At 48.5% G+C, this 23,851-nt stretch overlaps 2 protein-coding genes and 1 non-coding gene across 8 annotated transcripts; all 3 read left to right on the top strand.

Annotated features, from left to right (window-relative positions):
• Positions 1-1,307: 1,307 nt before the first annotated feature.
• Positions 1,308-23,693, top strand: CHD4 (chromodomain helicase DNA binding protein 4). Of its 6 annotated transcripts, none has more exons than XM_062005895.1 (40): positions 1,308-1,449; positions 2,166-2,211; positions 3,230-3,399; positions 5,329-5,456; positions 5,647-5,838; positions 6,234-6,352; positions 6,791-7,032; positions 7,116-7,243; positions 7,370-7,505; positions 7,923-8,104; positions 8,237-8,476; positions 9,417-9,620; positions 9,705-9,910; positions 10,138-10,269; positions 10,555-10,651; positions 10,896-11,087; positions 11,175-11,375; positions 12,294-12,431; positions 14,733-14,854; positions 14,966-15,139; positions 15,451-15,592; positions 16,037-16,168; positions 16,272-16,389; positions 16,595-16,719; positions 17,011-17,248; positions 17,416-17,588; positions 17,752-17,932; positions 18,033-18,119; positions 18,290-18,378; positions 18,466-18,599; positions 19,068-19,212; positions 19,400-19,565; positions 19,936-20,045; positions 20,273-20,408; positions 20,665-20,742; positions 20,858-20,995; positions 21,094-21,202; positions 21,537-21,669; positions 22,552-22,747; positions 22,831-23,693. In XM_062005895.1, exons 3-40 carry the CDS (start codon positions 3,303-3,305, stop codon positions 23,028-23,030), a joined length of 5,760 nt encoding a protein of 1,919 aa, XP_061861879.1. In that variant the 5' UTR covers positions 1,308-1,449; positions 2,166-2,211; positions 3,230-3,302; the 3' UTR covers positions 23,031-23,693. The 6 variants fall into 6 exon arrangements, with proteins under 6 accessions (XP_061861879.1, XP_061861871.1, XP_061861894.1 ...); XM_062005887.1 differs by having other exon boundaries at positions 2,133-2,211; XM_062005910.1 differs by lacking the exon at positions 1,308-1,449 and having other exon boundaries at positions 2,098-2,211; positions 22,831-23,006; positions 23,130-23,693.
• On the top strand, positions 1,683-2,930 carry LOC133626894 (Krueppel-like factor 16). The gene is made up of 2 exons (XM_062008865.1): positions 1,683-1,837; positions 2,312-2,930. Exons 1-2 carry the CDS (start codon positions 1,683-1,685, stop codon positions 2,928-2,930), a joined length of 774 nt encoding a protein of 257 aa, XP_061864849.1.
• LOC133624738 (small Cajal body-specific RNA 11) lies at positions 19,593-19,732 on the top strand. The gene has a single exon (XR_009818088.1). It is a non-coding gene; the product is annotated as a small Cajal body-specific RNA 11 (non-coding RNA).
• Positions 23,694-23,851: the final 158 nt, after the last annotated feature.

Raw genomic sequence — 23,851 nt, 5'->3', positions numbered from 1 at the left:
CCCACTGTGTGGGATGTCCTGAAAGGTGCGATCCATGCAGAGGATGGATAGGCGCTGTGGAACAGTAGCATGGCTTTTTCATACTGCTTTTCCTCTGTGGAGCCAAGGTAAATGATAGTGTCATCGTCACTCAAGCAAAGATAGACAGAGAGGGACAGCACACGTGTGTCCAGCGAGGGGCTGCAGGGTCAGCAGGATTCCTATACGTGCAAAAAGGTGAGTAGTGCAACAGCATTTTGGGATGTACAGTCTAGTTTTAGCCAGGATGGATGTGCATGTGATGAGCAGCTCGTGTTGCAGAGTGGCTGCACACACATGTCCTGTTGAGCACATGGTGGTGAAGAGCACATGGCCAAGATGGTGGAGCTCGGCAGTATCTCAGCAGAGAGCCACTGGAGCAAGGAGGCGGGCAGTTAGGGGTTGTGCGTGCAGGTAGTTTGCCGACAGTCAGAGGTGATGGGGTGGTATCACAGAGCACCTGTCTGCCCAGTGCATGAGTGGACATATTTTTGGTGTGGTCTGGCAGACAAAGCACGACTCACGTTACGGGATCTGTAACCAGTCCGTAACAGTAAATCCTCCACTTGTGCTCTGGCAGCTCTCACTATGGTTGGGCTAAACATGCATGTGCACCCCTGGGCGCAGGGCAGCAGGGGCGTTTGTTTGTGGAGGAACATGCGCCATCGGTGTCACCCACGTGTTTACCAGGAGAGACAGACAGGACCGTGCCTCTTTGTTGAGATTCGTGATAAGAAGCTGCAAAATGGGGGACAGGCAGAATTATGGTCTGTGACTCGTTTTAATGCGAAGTTAATGATAGTTACACTTGTGATAGTTACACGATGAGTTTCCTGGTCTACCAGGTGCGGGGTGAGAGGGAGCAATGGGGTACATGGAGACGCCACATATCCCTGGGGCACAGATAGTTCTGTGGGTACCACCAGTTGGAAGAGGAGGAAGCCTCGTGTTGCAGGCCCGCCCTTGCGGTGGGGAGGCAGCGGAAGTCGCTGCGGGCTCCCCAGACACACACAAACGCTGGCGGTGACTGTGCTGCGGGGTGTCACAAGCTGGGGACGGGAAGCCTCAGAGGGGCCTTGCGGGCAGAGGGTGTGGGGCACGGCTGGCCACAGCCCACCGTGCATGTGAAGGCCAGAATGTGCCACACAGGCCGCGTGCCCCTTTGAGGGATGCGGGGTGGGGGAAGGAAAGCCAGCAGGGCTCTCGGCACCCAGAGCGCGGCTGTCGGCCGGGGCCCAGCGCCTCCGGCCACGGGAGGGTGTTGCCCGCCACGGGCCGCCTGGGGCCTGTGTCAGCGGGCGGGCGGCGCTCAGGGGCCGGGCGATGCCAGAGCGCTCCGGGTTGTGTGCCTGGCCCCGTGCCCCGGGACCTTGACGGCGGCGTAGAAAGCCTGGGGCCGGGCTGCTGGCACGGTCCCGGGGCGGCGGGCAGGTGGGGCGAGCGGGGCAGGGCGGGAGCTGGGGTGGGCTGGGGGGCGGCGGCGGCGCGGCGGCGGAGCCCTAGGGGCTGAGGGGCGGGCGGCCGCGAGTATTATGGGATGCCTGGCTGGACGGTGGCTCCCGGCGACTATTATGGGATGCCTGCCTGGGCAAGGGGGGGGAGTGTCTATTATGGGATGTGTGCCCGGGGTGTGACTATTATGGGATGTTCTGGGGGTTACTACCATGCGCGCCCCCTCCCCGCAGGACGGACGCGTCTATTATAGGATGGCAGGGCGGGTGGCGCGCGTGCGGGCGACGGTCCGCGCCGCGGGGGGCGCCTTGCCCCGGCACGGGGTCCCGGGCGGGGGGCGAGTATTATGGGATGCCGGAGCGAAGGGGTGCGAGTGTGGGGAGTATTATGGGATGCTTATCCCGGGGAGGGGGGTGGGGGGGAAGGGGGGCGCCCCGCATATTATGGGATGTTCCCGGCGGGAGGGGTTATTATTATGGGATGCCGAGCCGGGCAGTGAGTGGGAAGTTCTGAGGGGAGGGTGAGTATTATGGGATGTCTCGGGGCGGGGGGGGCGTTGCCGGGGATACGGGGGCGGGGCCCGTTGCCGGGGTCCCGGGGCATATTATGGGATGGAGGCGGGAGCGGGGCGGAGCCTGGCCGGGTTTTTTCCCCTTTAAGAGGCGGTGCCGGGGCCGAAGCCATTTTCCCTTCAGCAGCAGCAGTGGCCGTGGTGAGAGAGGAGCTGGGGTCTGGAACCGGGTGAGCAGCCGGGAGGGAAGAGGGGCGGGCAGGGCCGGGCCTTCCGTCCCCTCTCGGAGCCCCTCTCTCTGTCGAGCACACCTTCCCTCTCCCCCGACAGCCTCCGGCCGCAGAGTGCCCCCGGGTCCGCGCCGTCCCTGTGCCCGAGCGGCCGCAGGACTTTTCCCTCCCCTCCCCCACCCGTCACCGCGCCGGGGAGCGGCAGCCCCGCCGGTCCCCGCAGCCTCGGCCAGCGCCTGCGGTTTGGCCCCCGCCCGACACTTGTCCCTGGGGGAAGGCGGCCCCTCGCCGCATGCGAGCTGGACTTCCCCGGCCCCGCCCCGCGCCCCCGCCCGAGAGACCGTGCCCCGCCGAGACGCTGCCCCCCCACCCCCGCCGCCCCCGCCCTGCGCCGTGCAGCCCCGCTCCGGGCGGGGGCGCGGGTGCGGCGGGCAGCGGCGCGGGGCTGCCGGCGCCACCGAACCTGCTCTGCCTTTTGTGTGAGGAGAAGGAGGAGGAAGGCGACGCTGGGTTGCCGCTCCGGCTGCAGCAGTGTTAACTCGCGGCCGACGCGCCAAGTTCAGGCGGGCGAGTTGGAGAGGCTGCCGGCGGCTGCCGTTCCGCCGCTGTCCTCCGTACCCTGCCCCGCGCCGGCCGCCGGCTCGCTGACAGCGTCCCGACTGGCGCAAGGTCTCTTAGGGAGGCACACCTGCCTTCTCTGCCACTCCACCATCTCCTAGCCCGAGGTAGAAATAACCGAGGGCAGCAGGCTGCAGAGGACAGGAGAATTTTTTCTATAGGACAGCTGTTTTGGCTTACCCGCCAGAGATGAGTTGCTGACTCAGTTTAATATCTAGTGTCTTCAAAACCTGCTTCATCGCAACTTTAAATGGATACTTGCTGCCAAGTGTTTCTATTATCCGTAGGCTCCCAATCTATTAAAGTTGCTGTCTAAGCTTTCTCACAGCTCCTCTTGGTAGCACTATTGCTTGGGAAAACAGAGTTCAGATCTGCTATAACTTTCTCTCTTTCTTTTCAGCAAAGTAGTTCTCGCTTGACTGGCGAGAAGTAGACACCCTGTATAAGCCCAGGCCTCCCCCAGTTTGGAGGACATGGCATCAGGCATTGGATCTCCGTCACCGTGCTCAGGAGGCAGCGATGATGATGATATGGAGATCCTATTGAACAATGCTATCCCCCAGCATCCAGGTATTGAGAGCATGCAGGATGTGCATGGGAAATGGGGGTAACGCTTTCCTCAGGCTGAATATGTGAAATACATGATGTGCCGGTTTGGTTATTTTTTTCCCACTGCGAGTCATATTTTTGGTTTTGATATCCAGGTCTGAGCATTACTTCAAAGTGTGATGCTCATGGCTTTGTCGTGTGGAGCTGATTTTGTTCCAAGCCATTGCAGGTTGTTAGGGCTTACGCTTTAAGGAGGTGTAAGGGGTGGAGGCAGAGTGTCCAATTCTGACAGGGTACCAAAATGCCTGCGAGTTGCATATTTTGTGAATGGGGAGAGGGAAGGGGGGTAGGATATGAAAGGGCAGGATGCCTCCCTTTCTTTCATCTGGGAACTCAGACCAGCTGACATCCAGAGCAAACTGCCCTGGGCTGTTGCGTGACCCACTTTCCTTCATCACCACACCCAATTACTGAGGTTTCTTGTGGTTCTTACTCTGCTGCTTGCTCACCTTTGCTTTTATTGTAGTCTTTGTATCTTACCTTTTCCCCCGTGTTTGCATCCTCATCACTTGAGTTAGAGTCCTGGGTGCTCTTATGTTTTGGATTTCCTTGTTGCTGCAGTTGATGACTTGCTCTGTGGACACACATCTGGATTCTTTGCATCCTTGTGAAAAGGAGTAATATATATCCTGAAGTGCTGGATTGTGAGACACTTGTCTTCAGTTTTCCTACTAACTCATGCTGTAGTCTTGTATAAGAGAAATGTTGTAACTGGAGGGGGAAGGTGGTGTTGTGGACTTCTTAGGGTTTTTTTTGTTTAGAGTTTTCTGGCACCTTTGAAGTCTTAGGCAGAAGGAGACTGTCAGTATGCCTTGTAAGGAGAATCTTGGTGAAGAAAAACTTTAAATCCCTGCAGACTGGAGGGGTTTTAGGTAATGCATTGTAAGGGATGGGACACTGGAGGCTTTAAATCAGAACTTGGGGAAGAAGAGGTGAGATGCCTGAAGGACTTGGAGTTTCAGGACCATGGGAGTGAAGGGACATCCATCAGTTGGAAACGGTGCAGGCGCCAGGCATGGGACCCCAGTTTCTGAGGGCTCAACCTCTGCAGTTTCACCTCTGGCCACGGTACTTCCTCTGACCTGTGGCTTCCTCTATCCTGCCCAGCTCCTGTGGTCAGGAGGCCATTTTCCCTTGGAGGGAGAAGGAGTGACTGTGTGTGTGTGGTGGGCGGGGCGGTGGGGGAGGGAAGGAGGGCGGGCTGCTCCTGCAGCCTGCCACAAAGGGAAGGGCTGCCTGTCTGCCCCCTCCTAGGCCAGGGGCAGGCGGGCAAGGGAAGGGGGACAGGCAGTGGTGGGCAGCTGGCACACGCTCTTCTCTTCTTTGACTGGGCAGCGGGCTTGCTAGCTGTTGGCACAGAGGTAGGGGGTTGGGGGAAGGCTGTGTAGAGTTGCTGAGTAACAACTTTCCTATAGAGGAGAACAAGTGTCAGCTTACTGGCCTATGTTGTGCACGTAGCTGTAGGATGCTCTGTACTGCTGAAGAGGTTGGATAGTTGTGGGTTTCTTTGCTGGACACCCATGGACTGAAACAGTATCCTGATCAGATTATTTAATGTATTCACCTAGTTACATGTGGCCATCTATTCTGTGCTCATTCTGCTTCTCATTGGGTTGTGGCAAGCTTCTGATCTCCAAGATCTGAGTGCAATTCTGCTTGGAGAAGTACTTTGGAAATAGGTGGTGATGGGGGAAGGGGAGAACCATGTGCAGTGGTAACTTAAGATTTCCTAGTATCTGTTGCGAAGGGTAACAGAAGAATCAGTTGTTAACACTTCTGTGGTTTTTTAACTATGTAGCAAGAAGTAGATACCTTGAGTGATTTCAAAGTGGGCTATGCTGTACTGCACAGATGGGGTTTGAATAAGACATGTTGCCTCTTCCCCTCCAGAGCCTGAAGAAGAACCAGAAGAAGAGCTTCTGTCAGAGGCCGAGACACCCAAAATAAAGAAAAAGAAGAAGCCCAAGAAACTAAAGGAACCCAAAGTGCCCAAGCTCAGCAAGCGTCAGAAGAAGGAGGTAAGGAAAAGGACACCCAAGATCACACTCTAAAGTATGGATACATGGGATGAGGGTGATTACTGTTGTTGTTGGCCTACAGCAGCAATCCTTTGTATGAACCCTCTAAAGCTTGGGGAAGAGTGTGGTGTTTAGTGCTTATGGAGAGTATTTTCTCACAGCTGCTTCATCTTCTCTCTCCCTCCCTCAGCTAGGGGACAGCTCTGGTGAGGGGAATGAGTTTGTGGAGGAAGAAGAGGAGGTTCTGCGCTCTGACAGTGAGGGCAGTGACTACACCCCTGGCAAGAAGAAAAAGAAGAAATTAGGGCCCAAGAAGGAAAAGAAGAACAAAGCCAAGCGCAAAGAGGAGGAGGAAGAAGAGGAAGAAGATGATGACTCGAAGGTGAGAAGCTACCTTGTTGACTGACTGTTTGCTCCTCTTTCCCATGTATCTGATTTTGGAGATGGTTGTGGTATGTATTTGTAAACAATACCTGGAATTGGAGCTGTTCTGTCTCCCCTTCCTCTGCTAGAGCTGCCTGACTTGACCCTTTTCCTGCTTTGTATTCCTTTCCCTCTTCTGCCTTAAATACACCCAGGATGTATATTGAATCCAAAGACTTTTTCCGCCTCTACTGATGTACTATTGAGGCTGTGTCCTATGGCTGTCATAAGTGGATGGGGAAAAATTCCTTGTGCCTAACCCACTGGGTCATCTGTAAATATGTGAAAGTTCTGCTCTTTCCTAGAGCAGAACTAGAGCTTTTTCTCAAAGTTGCTGTGTTTCTCTTTGCACAGGAGCCAAAGTCATCTGCTCAGCTCCTGGAAGATTGGGGCATGGAGGATATTGATCATATCTTCACAGAGGAGGATTACCGCACTCTCACCAACTACAAAGCTTTCAGCCAGTTTGTCAGGTGAATTGCAAGCCTGCACTTGGAAGGCCTCTAGAGCGAAAAAAGAGATGGGATAGGGACTAGGTTCCTTGTTTTTGGAACCTTGAGGCACATGAGAAATGCTGATGTCATACCTAGAGCAAAACCTAAAGCAACAGTAAAATAACTGATTCACTTTTTTTTTTTGTTTTCAGTGTTTGAGATGAGGCAAGTCCCCACTCCCAGTTCCCTTTCTTCTGCAGTATGCTAAATTCCATTTCACTTTCAAAGTCCCTGAGCATTTGCATCCTCCACACAGTAAAAGATGTGAGTGGAGAGATTCATTGGCTGTTGAGATCAAAGATTAGAAAGGAATGTAGTTTGAGATAGAGGTGCTGATAGGGGGTGGCAGTGGGAAGAGGGATAATGATCTAGATTTCAAGGTGATTCAGTAACTCTTCCTTCCTTAACTGTTCACAGGCCACTTATTGCAGCCAAGAACCCTAAAATAGCAGTGTCAAAGATGATGATGGTATTAGGAGCCAAATGGAGAGAGTTCAGCACAAACAACCCCTTCAAAGGAAGTTCAGGTGCATCTGTGGCAGCTGCTGCAGCTGCAGCTGTTGCAGTGGTGGAGAGTATGGTGACAAATGTGGATGCTGTGCTGCCGCAGCCCCCTGTAGATGTGCCACTCAGGAAAGCCAAGACAAAGGAGGGCAAAGGTAAGTTGAAGAATCTGGCAAGATAGTAGAGGGTGAGTGATGTCAAGGCAGTGGTTCTGACTCACAGGCCCCTCTATTCGCAGGACCCAATGCTCGGCGGAAGCCAAAGGCCAGTCCTCGTATTCCTGACATGAAGAAACCTAAAACAAAGAAGGTGGCACCTTTGAAAATCAAACTAGGAGGATTTGGTTCCAAGCGTAAGAGATCATCAGTAAGTGATGCTCCTTACTTGTCCTTCTGAGGAGGTGACAACATACTGGAAGTGCTGGGATGTCTGATTGCCGCCTCTAGCATGCATGCCTGAGTAGCATAGCTTGTTTTTCCTTACCTGCCTCAGAGTGAAGATGATGATCTGGATGTGGAGTCAGACTTCGATGATGCCAGCATCAACAGCTACTCTGTTTCAGATGGATCTACAAGCCGTAGCAGCCGCAGTCGCAAAAAACTCAAAGCTGGCAAGAAGAAAAAGAAAGGTATTGATGCTTGCTGTCTGTGGGAGACAGAAGCATAGCTCTGTGTGTAGAAAGATTAGAGCAATGTCTGTGCAGAATTTGCATACTTTTTGGCGTACTTGAGGGAGGACAATTGTTCATGAAGGAAGAACCTGATATTTTTAATAAGGAAAAGGTTCTCAGGAGTTCTTTCTTACCTTGGTAGTAGGTCAAACAGTGTGCTGAGTTTTCCTGGATGAAAGGCACGAAGTGTTTGGTTTTACACCTGTTCCAGCTTTTGCTCCCTGGCCTGTTTACTTACATAGATAGAGCAAGAGTTTTGGATTCTGGATCTCTGTATTACTACATAGGCTGTTGGGAGAGTAACCTTCCTCCTTTGCTGTAGGAAAGCCTGTACCTATGACTTATACTGCTGTAACTCCTCACAACCCTCTACAGGTGAGGATGACTCCACAGTGGCTGTGGATGGCTATGAGACTGATCACCAGGACTACTGTGAGGTGTGCCAGCAGGGGGGAGAAATTATACTGTGTGATACCTGCCCTCGTGCCTACCATATGGTTTGCCTGGACCCAGATATGGAGAAAGCCCCAGAAGGCAAATGGAGCTGCCCACACTGTGTGAGTACTGGATTCCCTCAAACTGTGCAAGAGATCATGGAGAGGTGGATGTAAGGTGACTTGACGCTGCTCTTCTGTGGTAGTAAAATCCACAAATGTGGACTTTGGTTTTCTGATTTCCTTTTCCTATAGGAAAAAGAGGGCATTCAGTGGGAAGCAAAGGAGGATAATTCTGAAGGTGAGGAAATCCTGGAGGATGTTGTGGGAGATGCCGAGGAAGAGGATGATCACCATATGGAGTTCTGCAGAGTCTGTAAGGATGGTGGAGAGCTGCTCTGCTGTGATGCCTGTCCTTCATCCTATCACATCCACTGTCTGAATCCCCCATTGCCAGAGATTCCCAATGGAGAGTGGCTATGTCCTCGCTGCACTGTGAGTTTCTGTTTGTACCATTCTCCTACTGCTACAAGAGGTGATCAACCTCTAATCCCTTCAGATCACTGTATTTCCCTGGAAATGTTTAGTCCTCTGAAAACTGATCCTCTCAGTTTTGTATCAGTCATAAAGACTTGGCTTTTTGTGGCTGGATTCTGACTTGTCGATTGACTGCTTTCTCCAGACAACAGGGTTACGGTGTCACGGCCATCAGAGTCTGATGGCGTTTGCCCATGGGCAAACAGCTGAGCAATTTTGGGTCCAGGATGCAAAGGCTCAGTTTTCTTGGAGATCTTCTATGAATGAGTTCAATCAAATTCAGTTATAAAAATTAAACCAATGCTGAGCCAAATAGGTTTGTTTTGGGCTTTTTTTTTTTTGCACTGCAAGCTCTATAATTTCAAGCCCTTTCTTAGTAGATGGTTAGGAGAAATGTCACTCTTCCAGGAAGTTCTTGAAATAAAGTATTATAAATGCTATTAGGTGCTTTCATTTGGTGATAAGGACTTTTCAAATGATGAACAAAAAAGCTACTTCAGGATGTATCCCTATGCTGAACTGATAGTTCTGCAGCAAAGTATTTTCTGTACAAGCTTTCAGTGGAGTTGTGGTTGGATAGACTACTGGGCTCATCAAGCCTGGCAATTTCTGTATTTCATGTAGAATTTCTGAACTGACATGGCCCTGGGGAGACAACTACATTGAGATACTGAATTCATTTTGGGTTTTGTCAATCCTAGGGGGGAAAAACAGAAAGAAACTGGAGAAAGCTCAAAGAAATGCTGGAGATAAGAGGATGAAAGCTTCAAGTCCAAAAACCAAATTTTATCTGCACAATGAAGCTGTAACAGAACTGTGACTGTTAACATTGCTACTCCTCAGCACTTGTGTTAGAGTGCGTACAGTCTGATGCAACAACCTCTCTTTAATTTTTCAGTGCCCAGCTTTGAAAGGAAAGGTGCAGAAGATCTTGATCTGGAAATGGGGTCAACCCCCAGTTGGCCCTCCCCCACCACGTCCACCTGATGCAGACCCTAACGCTCCTCCCCCTAAGCCTCTGGAGGGTCGGCCTGAAAGGCAGTTCTTTGTCAAATGGCAGGGCATGTCCTACTGGCACTGCTCTTGGGTGTCAGAGTTGCAGGTGAGTGGAGGGCACTGAACCACGTCTTAAGGACTGGGTAGTTGAGAGAAAAACACCTACTTACTGCTCCTGTCCTGACCCCAGCTGGAGCTGCACTGCCAGGTCATGTTTCGTAATTACCAACGCAAAAATGACATGGATGAGCCACCCTCAGGGGACTTCGGAGGGGAGGAGGAGAAAAGCCGAAAGAGAAAAAACAAGGACCCCAAATATGCTGAGATGGAAGAGCGCTTCTATCGATATGGGATCAAGCCCGAGTGGATGATGATCCATAGGATCCTTAATCACAGGTAGGGGAGGTAGCAAAGAGGATTTTCAGTCAAGACCTTAAGCAGGGTTAAGGGAAGGTGGATGAGCTAAACCCAATATGACTGGGGGAAACTGGGAGTTCTAGAGTATGATAAGCATTGCTTTTCTGTTTCTATTACTTCATTAAGGAATCCTTCTCTCCCATTTGAGTTGATTGGGTGAATGCTATCATTTCACTGTGCTTAAGGCTTACTGGTTTCTTCCACAGTGTGGATAAGAAGGGGAATGTTCACTACTTGATTAAATGGAGAGACCTACCCTATGACCAGGCATCCTGGGAAAGTGAAGATGTGGATATCCAAGATTACGATGCCTATAAGCAAGGTTACTGGAATCACAGGTATCTAGAAGTTTTGTTCCCTTAAGAGAAACTGCTGGAGTATGTCAGCCCCTAGCAGTGGCTGGATTAATATATAGAGATAGCCAAAGATGCGCCTTCTGTTTTTGACCCATTACTCCTTTGGGCAGGGACCTTGTGCCTCTCTACCAGTTCATGAAGGTTCCAGCCCTTTTGTCTTGAGCCTACTTGAACTGGGTGATTGCCCTCTTATTCTTTGCAATAATTGACCTCAGTCTGTTAGAAAAGCCACTAAACTTGCACATTCTTGGGCCTGTATCTGCACAGGGAGCTGATGAGAGGTGAAGAGGGCAGGCCTGGTAAGAAGTTAAAGAAAGTGAAGATGCGGAAACTGGAAAGGCCACCTGAAACTCCCACAGTAGATGTAAGTTGCTGTTTTATTGCTTAGGAGCCATCTAATATAGCTGATTATTTTAGGAAAGGAGAGACACTTGACTGTTTTGGGGTTTTTTTTTGTGAATACTTTTGGCCACTTGGGAATTTTATCTGGTGCTAGTCTGGTCATCTGTGAAGCCCCATCTGCGCTAGGGAATATATGGGTGACTGAGAAAAGGAGTCACTGTCTAGCTAAGGTAAAGGATCTGAACTCTTCCTTCTTTCCATTGTAGCCAACAGTGAAGTATGACCGGCAACCAGAGTACCTCGATGTAACAGGAGGGACCTTGCATCCCTACCAACTGGAAGGGCTGAACTGGCTGCGCTTCTCTTGGGCCCAGGGCACTGATACAATCTTGGCTGATGAAATGGGTCTGGGAAAGACTGTGCAGACAGCTGTATTCCTCTATTCCTTATACAAAGAGGTGAGAACAGGGGCACTGCTACCAAGGGTAATTCTGCCTATCTAAGTGGTTGCATTCATCTAATGCTCTTACTGACTCTATTCACAGGGCCACTCGAAGGGTCCCTTCTTGGTGAGTGCTCCACTGTCCACAATCATTAACTGGGAACGAGAATTTGAGATGTGGGCCCCAGACATGTACGTAGTGACCTACGTTGGGGACAAGGACAGCCGGGCCATCATCCGGGAGAATGAGTTCACTTTTGAGGATAATGCCATACGTGGAGGCAAAAAAGCATCCAGAATGAAGGTATGGAACTCTAGTATAATGCAAGCCTGAACTGCAAGGAGAGCTGCAGTAGACTATCTTTCAGCAGCTGAGGTTCATATACTCTGATATCCCTGGGAACTGATTATACTTGTAGTTTCTAAGGGGAGGTAACTGCAAATTGATGACTAGTGGGTGTTTAGACTCCTGCTGTAGACTGTTTAAACACTCCTACTAGTCTGAGCTAATTCAGTATTGGAAAAAGAGTTGACTAAGGTAATACTGACTGTAGGCAAGTCCTCTTATCTCACTTATATCTGTGAAATTGTGCATCGTTTCTGCAAATGTAAGTTAATATCAGAACTGCCACTGTATGAAAAATGCAAACATACAAAAAAACCCAGTGAAGACCATACCTAGACAACTGAGAAATTGTGTTGTGTGCAGACAGGAAGAGCCTGGTTTAGGTGGCTAGTTTTTGTAGAACTTTAGTCTTCCTAGTAAAAGCAAGATGGGAGCTAAAGCTTTTCCAGTGCCAGAGTGGACTCCTTGCCTTCCCTTCAAACTGAACTACATTAAGTACCAACAGAAATTTAAAATTCCATGATAAACTACTTAAAGATAAGCTTTAGGGTTTTTTATGAGCCACTCTTCTCCAAATCTGATTTGCATAACATAGGTCGGTTCACTGCTTATTTGTTTTCTGTTATTGTATTTAGGAACTGTCAGAAGCAGCAGGTACTGAGTGGGTTGAGGAGACTCGCGTTTAAGACATTAACGGGAGATTAGAAGGTTGGGATTGGTTTGGGTAGCATTTTTAATCTTGTGACAGGAAACTGTGGGAGTAAATTTCTTTGTGCTGTTTGACCAGGGCTCATCAGAATAACGTGATGGAGAAATACTGCACCTACTTTGTCCTGGGGCACCCCCCTATCCCATTACCATGTCTGTCCTTTGCAGAAGGAGGCTGCTGTGAAGTTCCACGTTCTTCTCACCTCCTATGAACTGATCACAATTGATATGGCCATACTGGGCTCTATTGACTGGGCCTGTCTCATTGTGGATGAAGCTCACAGGCTGAAGAACAATCAGTCTAAGGTACAGAGAAGCACGAGTGATTTATAGCCATGGCATATGTAGCAGCAGGGAACGGGCAGAGAGTATTGAGAAGGTTAGATAGCTTCTCCTAAGCCCCTAAATTTGTCTGCCAACTCTTAGCCATTCATTCAATGGTAAGATTGATGCATTATTTAAAAAAAAAAAAATCAACAGGACAAGGGGTAATGGGATGAAGCTGGAACACAAAGTTCCACTTAAATACAAGAAAAAAATATTTCCCTGTCCAGGTGAGGGAGCCCTGGCACAGGCTGCCCAGAGGGGTTGTGGAGTCTCTTTCCTTGGAGGTCTTCAAGACCCACCTGGCCATGTTCCTATGTGACCTGATCTAGGTGGACCTGCTTCTGCAGGGGAGTTGGACTGGATGATCTCTAAAGGTCCCTTCCAGTCCCTGCCAATCTAGGATTCTGTGATTTGGAAATTTATTATCGTTGGCACCAGCTTCACTTTTACACATCTCTGGTTAAACCAGCTTTTTCTCTGGTGAATAGGCACTGGAATAGCATACACTGAAAACACAAAAACCTGGATGTTGCTGTTTCTCTCAAACCAGCTTTTCTGAAGGCAGATTATATATCTCCACCACCTCTGTTCTAGAAGGTTTACCATACTGAGCATAAAACAAGCCATGTGAACATAATTGGCTTCTTCCAGAGTAAGCTTGCTCTCTGCATTCATCTAGTTCTGTAGTGGAACTAAATAGATGTTACAGAAATGAGAGATCTGGGCAGAAGTGTTTAAAAAATGCCCAGGTAGATGCTGAAAGACATAGTTGCTTCTGTGTGATGCTGCACCTTAACTAAGCTTGTTTGAATTTGGTAGACTAGACTACTTTCTTGATCCAGCCCCTCCCTAAAGTCTTTGTGCCTTAATTCTAGTATGAATTTGTCTGTCTTCAACTGGATTCTTGTGCTCAGTACATTAAAAACAATTGCTATTGGAAATCTGGTTTTATAGGGTCTTGGAGACCTTGTAAGACAAAATTGCCTCTTGATTTTTCTCTTTTGGGTGGGATGGGTTGTTTTTTTTGTTTAAATGGCTTTAGCTTTTTGGATTTTGGCATGAGGCATCTTTCCAAGACATCACAGCTGTGCTTGCAGTCCAGATTCCAGATCTCTCTTGTAGGCATGAAGACTGGATGCCATTCTATGCGTAGCACTGAAGTTAATTGGAAGTAGTACTGAATGCTTACTATTAACTTTCATTAACTGTAAGTGGATGTGAAAGCTCAAGGTTACGCAATGACTAGTAGCAATGATAGGTTATCCACCAAGACCGTTAAATCTACCTTTTTCTAGAGCTGTTTCCTGTCTTGTAAGGATGGTTTCAGGTGTCTGCCTGCAGGATAAATGAGATGCTTCTTGTCTCTGGTTATTTACCAAAGTTTTGTACATATAACCAATAACTCCTATATCTTGCATTTATCTGAAATGAGAATGGTTTTAACTACAACTGTGTAGAAAAATCAATTCCCGTGGAGGCCACTAGAAGGATGCTTCTGGTGTGATAACCAAAACATAAGTGATGGTGGGTTTCTCTCTGTTTTTTTTTTTTTCTCTTGCCATCTAGTACCAGCTGCTTTCATTAAGTTTAACCTTGTGTTATGCTGATTGTAAAATAAGCAAAGAAATGGCTAAGCTCATAAATAAGTTACCACTTTATTGTCAATTTCTGTTGGTGAACATGGCACGGCTACCTTTTTCAGTTCAGCACTTCTAACTGCTCGCTGCCTCTGGCTGGAATTACTTCATTGTTGTGAGAATGGGCACAAATTACCTTAAAGACAGATTGGCAAACCCTTAGCTCTTTTTCTCCTCTGCTTGTTCAGAGCTCTGGAACGTTGCCAGGATTGAGATGAATAGGAAGAGTGACTTAGCTATTTCTAGAATTCTCAAGGCAGAGTAGTTATGAGAATGTGGAACACTAATTTAGCAAAAGTACATAGTATAGCAGTCTGGAAATGATTGGTGGTCTTGAAAGATCTTGTGACTTAAAGAGCAAAGGTAACCTACCAGGACCTGATGGCTTGTAGGATTTGCTGCAGTTGTGTGTTTTAGCTGTGCAGAGGAGTGATCCAAATGAGATGAGTTTAGTGCCTCTCAATGGAATGTGAACTGCTTGGAGCAATTGTCCAAACAGCTTATGTGATCCAAACTGAACCCTAGCTTGATGACATTTTTTTTTTCAGGGTCTAGTACTTAATAAGCCTTTAACACAGTTATGTTTTGGTTTTTATTGTTTTTTTTCACCCTACCACTTCTTCCCTGCTCTCTACTTTCTCAGTTCTTCCGTGTGCTGAACGGTTACTCCCTCCAGCACAAGCTGCTGCTTACAGGAACTCCCCTGCAGAACAACCTGGAAGAACTGTTCCACCTGCTGAACTTCCTGACACCAGAGAGATTCCAGTATGTCTTGCAGTGCAAATCAGCCTGCCTGTCTTGTCGTTCCAGACCCCTTCCTCATTTTTTTTTCTCTTTTTCCTTTGTGTCTTTTGCTGAGTGTTTCTTTCTCTTCAGCAACTTGGAGGGCTTCCTAGAAGAGTTTGCAGATATTGCCAAGGAAGATCAGATCAAGAAGCTGCATGACATGCTGGGCCCACACATGCTGAGGCGTCTCAAAGCTGATGTTTTCAAGAATATGCCATCCAAGACTGAACTCATTGTCAGAGTGGAGTTGAGCCCCATGCAGAAGTGAGTGTGAGGATGAAGAGAGCACCTGCTATTGAACAACAGTTGCTGTGTTCTGTTGTTTCAAAGGGGAGGGTGAAACAGCTTTATTCTTGCAATATGGGTTTCTACACAGTGGATAGGAGGAAGATTTCCTGCTGCCACTATAGCAGAGAACCTGTGCTCTTGTGTAAGGGATAAAGAGATAGCAAACATCACTGTTAGAGCCTAGGTAGATGGTGGATAATGCCAAGAGCTTAGCAAGAGTTTAGCAAGAAAATATGATAGTCATTCTTATGAGGGGTGTCTGAGCTGTATTTTGTTTTTCTTTCCAGGAAATACTATAAGTACATTTTGACAAGGAACTTTGAGGCACTGAATGCTCGGGGTGGTGGTAACCAAGTCTCTTTGCTCAATGTTGTTATGGATCTGAAGAAGTGCTGTAACCACCCCTACCTCTTTCCTGTGGCTGCTATGGTATGTCCAGTAACTCATTCTGTATAAGCAAGTTCCTTGCTCGCTCGATATCAAGGAGATAGTTCTCTAGTATATGGAGAGGTTACTCTTTCTCTCTGCTCCTGTGGTTTTTTTTCAACATGCTGGGAGGCCTTTCCCATATCTTTGTATGGCAGGTGGAGTCTGACTTGTGACTCGTGCAAGATGGTGAAGACAGTAAGAGTAGAGACTTAAAAAAAAAGAAAGAAGAGGGCACCTAGGAGTCAAATTGCAAAAGAGGCACAGGGATAGCATAGCACTGATATTTCATATAAGTAGTGCTACACATTATGGTGCTGAGCTAAATGATGGGATGTGAGTCAGCATCTGATGAATGCAGATAGGGACTAAGCTGAAGCTACAGCTCTTCAAACTGTTTTCTTTCCTTACCTCACCCCTCACTCCCTTTCTTTTCTGTCTTCTCAGGAAGCTCCAAAAATGCCAAATGGCATGTATGATGGTAGTGCTCTTATTCGAGCCTCGGGAAAGCTATTGTTGCTCCAGAAGATGTTAAAGAACCTTAAGGAAGGAGGTCACAGGGTGCTCATATTCTCTCAGGTATGTGTGGAAAAACCTTAAGGCTAGGTCTGAGAAAGGAACCTGATGATCTGGTATCCCCTTATCCCTCACTCTTTGGTGGTGTTGTTTTTCCAATCTGCAGATGACCAAAATGTTGGACCTTCTAGAAGATTTTTTGGAACATGAAGGGTACAAATACGAGCGAATTGATGGTGGAATCACTGGGAACATGCGTCAGGAGGCTATTGATCGCTTCAATGGTATGGAATTCCCTATTTACTTTGCAAAATGAATGCTGTTGCCTTGTATGCACATAGCAGTCAATATGCCCCAAGTCTTCCATTGCTCTTCTGGAGTCTTAAATTAGTAGTGATTCCCACTCAGGTGATGTGAGTCAGGTACAAATCTTTGGTTGATAATGAGTAATTGAGTAATCCTTTGATTACTTTTGTTCTTCTGTTTAAGCTCCTGGTGCTCAGCAGTTCTGCTTTCTGCTTTCAACTCGAGCTGGGGGTCTTGGTATTAACTTGGCCACAGCAGATACTGTGATTATCTATGATTCAGACTGGAACCCACACAACGATATCCAGGTAAGTCTGAATGAGACAGCTTACTACAGAGTAATCCTGAAGCAGAAGAAGGGAAATTAAGCCATCAGGTGGAGTGAAAGAATGTGAGATTTCCTCTCTAGAAGTATACAAAAACAGAGCAGTTGAGGATGGGCAGAGATGGGAAGTGAAATAGTGGAGGATTCTTCCAGAGCCCAGACTTCACTAAGGTTAAAATCCAACACGAAGGCAGCTGGGAAACTTGTGGAGGCAGGTGGGGTGGTGCTACTACTTGTGTAGCTCTAGACTGTTCTGAGCACATCTCTTTTCTAGGCTTTCAGTCGTGCACACAGAATTGGACAGAACAAGAAAGTGATGATATACCGCTTTGTGACAAGGGCCTCAGTGGAGGAGCGTATCACTCAGGTGGCCAAGAAGAAAATGATGCTAACTCATCTGGTAGTGAGACCAGGGTTGGGCTCCAAGACAGGCTCCATGTCCAAGCAGGAACTTGATGACATTCTCAAGTTTGGCACTGAAGAGCTCTTCAAGGATGAGGCTACTGAGGGGGGTGAGTGCCTGGGAGTAGAATTGAAGGAGGTGGGGAGGTCTGGCTCCTTATTTAGCGAGCAACTGTAGGCACAGTGCTGATTATAGCTCTACAGAGAGGTCTAGGATGACATACCCTTTCCTAGTTGCTCGAACCACACAGCAACTGTGCCTGTGCTCTTCCCTCAGGGGATAACAAAGAAGGTGAGGACAGCAGTGTCATCCACTATGATGACAAAGCAATTGAGCGTCTGTTGGATCGGAACCAGGATGAAACAGAAGATACAGAGCTTCAGGGCATGAATGAGTATCTCAGCTCCTTCAAGGTGGCCCAGTATGTGGTTCGTGAAGAGGAGATGGGGGTAAGTCTGAGGTGGACGTCAGCTAGTATCTTCTGCCAAGTGGTATAGGATCAATTAAGCAAATTGGATCTCTGATGCTTTTAAGGGCAGTCGGTCATAATTCTGCTCAGACTGTTTGAGATTTGAAGTGTAGGGCTCTAAATTTGTTACCTCTCGGTGGCAGGAGGAAGAGGAGGTTGAACGGGAGATCATTAAGCAGGAAGAGTCAGTGGATCCTGATTACTGGGAGAAACTGCTGCGTCACCATTATGAACAGCAACAAGAGGATCTGGCCAGGAACCTGGGCAAGGGCAAACGTATTCGCAAGCAAGTTAACTACAACGATGGCTCGCAGGAGGATAGAGGTACAAATCCGCAGGAACCTGAGGGGGAAATGGGTGTAAGTACGTGTTGCTGGGGAGTGACGGAGTAGCGTCTCAGGCTCACGTGCTGTTTTTCTTTCAGACTGGCAGGATGACCAGTCAGATAATCAGTCAGACTATTCAGTTGCTTCTGAGGAAGGAGACGAGGACTTCGATGAGAGGTCTGAAGGTAAGTTGTGGTGAGGCCAGAGTTCCTAGGTTGCTTTTTCTGGGTGCGGGAACGGCTGGGACTCGATTCTGGTGGCTTACACGCTTTGCAGTGCTGTTCCATGAGGGCAGCATTCACACAGTGACACCCTGGGAGTTGTCGCTCCTCCTTAGCTACATCTTTCTCTTCAGCAGCTCGTCGGCCTAGCCGCAAAGGCCTGAGAAATGATAAGGATAAGCCTCTGCCTCCCTTACTTGCCCGTGTTGGAGGGAACATTGAGGTAAGTTAGTACCAGGGTAGGTAGGCAAGCATTTACATCCTAGCTGTTTCTTTATGGTTCTTGCCATACCTCTGTGTTGTCTTTTAGGTCTTGGGTTTCAACGCTCGCCAGCGGAAAGCCTTCCTTAATGCTATCATGCGCTATGGAATGCCACCTCAGGATGCCTTCACCACTCAGTGGCTTGTTCGGGACCTCCGGGGCAAGTCAGAGAAAGAGTTCAAGTGAGTCTGCATTAGTCAGGGATGGAATACTTGCAATGCCTAGTCCTTTTGGGGAAGAACAAGAACTGGGCTTTTCCTGGCCTTTCCCTTAGACTATATTTCCTTCATGTATTAGGTGATTCCATGTGGGAGAGAATGGGGGTTTCTTCCTAGTTCTGTTCCTCGCACTTGACTTTTCAGCTGCCAAAAGCAAATGCTTTTAGGGGAGTAGCATAGCCGTGCAAGCATGTAGTGAATGCTCTCCGAGTCCTTTTTGGGCTTATGATTGTTTCTGGCTTAAGAACTCTGGTCAGCTGTCTCCTTGATGTATGTGGCAGTTCTGTCAGAAAACTCTCTCTTGAAGGAGCCTGGAACCCCACAGTTTGTGTCATTATGGGTTAGAAGTCTCAGGGTGATTTCCTGTACATTTTGGAAGGGGTCAGATAAAGCATGTTTATAGTCTAATTGCTTGTCTCCTAACTGCTCCAGGGCCTATGTGTCGCTGTTTATGCGCCACTTGTGTGAACCTGGAGCTGATGGTGCAGAGACCTTTGCAGATGGGGTCCCACGGGAAGGTCTTTCTCGACAGCATGTCCTTACTCGCATTGGGGTCATGTCACTGATACGAAAAAAGGTAGGTGCCTGGCAGAACCATGTAGGCCTTCGCTCTACATACAACTTGCAGTCACTGGGGTCCTAAGCTAGCGAGTTGCCGCTCCTGTCACACCTATTTTTGTGTGCTGAGTGGTCTGTCTCTTCTGGTTTTTAGAATGGGCTTTGTATGACTTACAGCGATGCTTCTTTCTATCCCTCTCATGCAGGTGCAGGAATTTGAGCATGTGAATGGCCGCTGGAGTATGCCAGAGCTGGCGGAGATTGAGGAGAACAAGAAACTTTCACAGCCAAGCTCACCCTCTCCCAAGACTCCAACTCCTTCGACGCCAGGGGATACGCAGCCAAATACGCCTGCCCCTGTCCCTCCAGCTGGTGAGAGCTCCCCTCTTGTACAGTCCTGTGTCCTGACCTCATCCTGGCTGTTCCCCTCACCAGAGCTATGGTGGTGGGGTCTGGGGGCGGACGCAGATCAACTTAGCTCTCATGTTAGGAGGGCTGCCAAAGATATGTGCAAGCCCTTAAAGGCAAGAGAGGACACTAGCCTTGGGTGAGCTGACACCAGTGAGAAGCCCAGTATTCCTAGTGAGAAGGAAAGTGGGGGTATCTTGAGTCATGCTGGTCTGATTTTGATGCATCTAATCTGTGGGATCAAAGGAGATGCATGGTTGGTAACAGGGGAAGACCTTATTGATGGCCTTTCTTTTTTTGTCCTCTATGCTGTCCCGGGGTGGGAAATACACAGAAGAGGGAGTAAAAATAGAAGAAGGAGCCAGTGCTAAGGAGCAAGGAGAGTCATCTGAACCAGAGAAGGAGCTCAATGCCTCTGCTACTGAAACAGAGGTCCCCATGGAGGTGAGTGTTGGGTTCCTTGTTTGCCTCATGGAATTGCAAATGTCACTACTTCTTTTCCTTCTGTATTGTTCAACTTGAGAGAGATAAGTTCTTGGAAAGATAATTCTCAGGTCCTCAGAATTGCCCTGGTAAATTTTGTGCATCTCTTTGCTTCCCAAACTGCTGTGACTGTCATCTGTTCCTATGCACTACCTCACCTCCCTTCTCATTTGATTTCTTCTCCTCAGCAATGTGCTCAGCCTGTGGAGACAGTGCCACAGGAAGCAAAATCCCCAGTGAACTCCACAGAAGCAGATGAGAAGAAAGTAGATGAGCCTGAAGTGAAGGAAAGACCGGATGAGCCAATGGAAGTAGAAAGCAAAGGTATCTCTAAGGGAATTGTTTAATACCTTGAACATCAATAAATCCCTTCTCCCCCTCAAATACCATTTTCCTAAAGTTGTATCATCTGCAGCACTTCGTCCTAAAGAAACTGGCATAAATGTAGACAATCAGTGGAGTCTATTCTGGGGCTTTGAGCACACAGTTTAGGGAACACTGTTAGCTTTCACAGGCTGAAGAACAAAACCTTGGACTCTCTGTATTCACCCACATCTCATCATCTTTTTCTGTCCTGCAGCTGATGTGGAGAAAGTGGAAGACAGAGCACCTATTGAGAATCCCCCTGAACCTCCTGTAATCACTCTGGATGAGAAAGGTGAGTTGTGACAACTCCATTCTCTTCCTTAAGCCCTCTCCTGCAAGGATTCCTTGTGGGTCCAGCTTCCAGTGGTATCTGCCATGTTTTTTCTTCTGACTTCCTGTGTCTACAGATGAGAAAAAGGAGGATGATAAGAGAGATGTGGTGATGCTGCAGAATGGTGAGATGCTGAAAGAGTCAGTAGATGAAAGGCACAAGAAGGCAGTAAAGCAGCGCTTTATGTTCAACATAGCAGATGGTGGCTTCACTGGTATGAGTAGTCTCTTATATGCTTGAACTTGTTTATATGCCCCTGCTTGTGTTCATGATATTAGGTTTCAATTGTTGTGGTGTGTCTTGCCTTTCCAGAGCTACATTCCCTGTGGCAGAACGAAGAGCGTGCTGCAACTGTCACAAAGAAGACTTACGAGATCTGGCATCGGCGTCACGACTACTGGCTCCTTGCTGGGATTATCAAGTATCCTTACCCTGACAGCTTGGACTGGTTCTCTCCCCTTGTACATAAACTGTGATGGTGGAGGTGACTGTCCTGGGTTGGGTCTGGCTGGAGTATGCTGAAGGAGAGAGTGCTTTATCCTCTTTCACAACAGTGAAAGCAATGGTGGGAGGAGTAGTTTCCTGCCAGCATAGTTAAGACTTAGCAGGACATAGTTCTCATTCTTTTTCCTCGCTCCTGTTCCTCCCCTCTCTGTGCCCCCTCTCCCCACCCCCTCTTCAGAACTGTTATCTGCCTGGGCTGTGAATTCCCTTGTTCTCGCTGCCTTTGTTTGCCTGAGCTCATCCCATCTCAGTCATGGCTATGCCCGTTGGCAGGATATTCAGAATGATCCACGTTACGCCATCCTCAATGAACCCTTCAAGGGTGAGATGAACAGGGGTAACTTCCTGGAAATAAAGAATAAGTTCTTGGCGAGGAGATTTAAGGTAAGGATTTCTGTTCTGTGCCTTTCGGACAGCTGTTGTTCTAGGAACAAGACCTTCTGCTAAGAAAGAGGAGGCTTCTGTAGCCCCTGTCATTTTATGGTGGGGGGAATAGGCAATATTTCCTGGGTTTGTGCAGTAACTCCATGATAGGAGCTCCCCCTTGCTGTAAAAACAGTGCTGGGGAGCTTGGTTCAGGTCCTGCTCTCCACGTGTTTATTGAACAACAGGGTAGGCAAGAGACTTGAGGCTGAAGTAGCTGTTTCCATCACAGCTCCTGCTGGGTGTGCTACCACCCACATGATGTGCATAAACAGAACTCAGAAATACTGTACGAAATCTGCCTCAGACAATTTAAGACTGACCCAAATAGAGGCCATGTAGTTCTTGGTCTTAGGGCAGAACATTAATTCAGTGTAGTCTGGCTCATCTGTGCTAATAGGATTCATATCAGTTTCTCACATGTGTCCCTCACCTGCTTAACAGTGCTTAGACTCTTCCTATAAGTAGCATGGGATACTCCTTACTTGGGTTTAGAGAAAGAGCTCCATCCCCTTTGCTCCATAAAGAAAGAGCAAAATAACAAACAAATTGGCATGGACTCTAAGGAGCCATGAGAATTTATGGTAGTCTTCTAGACATAGCCTGGTTTTCTTGTCTACCCGGCTGCTCTGAATTGAGCCCTTAATTGTTTTGGGCTCTCTAGGCATTACTCTATATAAATGGGGAGCTGGTGAGAGGAGACTCGGCTGCAGAATCTTGTCTTGTGAGACACTGGAGAGCTGGACCAGGAGAGAGTGGGGGTGCAAACAGGCTCCTTTCCAGGCAACTAATGTTTTTTAATTCCTTTTTTTTTTTTTCCCCTGCTCCTGCCTCACTTTGCAGCTCCTGGAGCAAGCACTGGTGATTGAGGAGCAGTTGCGGCGAGCTGCCTACCTGAACATGTCAGAAGACCCATCTCATCCCTCTATGGCTCTGAACACACGTTTTGCAGAGGTGGAATGCCTGGCTGAGAGCCACCAGCACCTCTCCAAGGAGTCGATGGCCGGGAATAAACCAGCCAACGCTGTGCTGCACAAAGGTAAGTCCGTGTGGGATAGGCATTTAGCATCACTCTTCCCTCTGGTCCTTTGCCCTCTGAACAGATGTCCTTTTCTCCTCCAGTTCTGAAACAGCTGGAGGAGCTGTTGAGTGACATGAAGGCAGATGTGACACGCTTGCCCGCCACCATTGCCCGCATCCCCCCGGTGGCGGTGCGCCTTCAGATGTCTGAGCGCAACATCCTCAGCCGGCTGGCCAACCGCAGCAGTGAGCCCCCTCCGCCCCCACCCCCCCAACAAGTACGTACGCTCTCTGGTCCCTAAGCAGCGTGACCCATCAGGGGAGCCATCAGGGCTTCATGAAGAAAGCTGGAGCCCCTTGACCAGCCATGGACTCTCGAGTCATGTTTTCTCGCCCCACAGGTGGCCCAGCAGCAGTGAGTCCCTGGCCCAGTGCTGTTGACCTTTCGGCTAAGCTGAAGTGACCCCCCCCCCCCCCTTCCCCAACCCCCCTACTCCCCACCCCTCTGCCTGCCATTCCTGATTGGGTGCTGTTTCCCTCCATGAAAGCTGCTGCGTGAGTCTTGGGGAAAAGAAGAAACTCCATTCTCTGCAGCCAGCCTCTTGGAGCAAGGAGTGTGCTTAGGCGAGAGGGGGATGTATGATGGACTCTGTATATAGTGACTGGAGGCCGCAGCGCCATGTCTGTTACACGGCGACCCTGGCTGCACTGCTCACTGCCTCCGCCTGGAATTCCAGTTTTCGTTCTTAATATTATTTTGAGTTTGTTTACTGAGACGAGTGCGCAGGCAAGACCAAGCAAAAGCCAGGACAGAGACAAAGCTACCTCCATCAAGATCCTTTTTAATACAAAAACTGACCGGACTTGTCCACTACGAAGCAGCTTGAAGACAAAACAAACCCCACAAACAGAAATAAAAAAAATTAAAAAAACAGAGCAAAATCTTGGTAAAACTCAAAAATAAAGTTTCCTTGTATTTTACCTGTGTATTTTATCCTGCCTGTGTTTATCACCCCCCACCCCTCGGCTACATCCTGATCGTGCCAGGGTGCGCGAGGGCTCCCTTCCTTCTCCCTGGGTGCAGCACTCCGGCCCTGGTTCCGAACAGGCGCAGGTTCTAAAG

The sequence above is a fragment of the Colius striatus genome, chromosome 1, assembly GCF_028858725.1.
Source record: "Colius striatus isolate bColStr4 chromosome 1, bColStr4.1.hap1, whole genome shotgun sequence".
In the NCBI taxonomy this organism is placed as follows: domain Eukaryota; kingdom Metazoa; phylum Chordata; class Aves; order Coliiformes; family Coliidae; genus Colius; species Colius striatus.
Note: the sequence above shows the minus strand (reverse complement) of the source record. Positions and strands in the feature narration are given on the sequence as shown.

Bases quoted from the DNA above. Each gene is read 5' to 3' on its own strand.
- CHD4 (XM_062005895.1), top strand. From the start codon at position 3,303: ATGGCATCAGGCATTGGATCTCCGTCACCGTGCTCAGGAGGCAGCGAT. The intron at 3,400-5,328 runs GTATTGAGAGCA...CTTCCCCTCCAG, and splicing joins TGCTATCCCCCAGCATCCAG to AGCCTGAAGAAGAACCAGAA. The intron at 16,169-16,271 runs GTATGTGTGGAA...TCCAATCTGCAG, and splicing joins GGGTGCTCATATTCTCTCAG to ATGACCAAAATGTTGGACCT.
- LOC133626894 (XM_062008865.1), top strand. From the start codon at position 1,683: ATGCGCGCCCCCTCCCCGCAGGACGGACGCGTCTATTATAGGATGGCA. The intron at 1,838-2,311 runs GTGCGAGTGTGG...CTCCCCCGACAG, and splicing joins TGGGATGCCGGAGCGAAGGG to CCTCCGGCCGCAGAGTGCCC.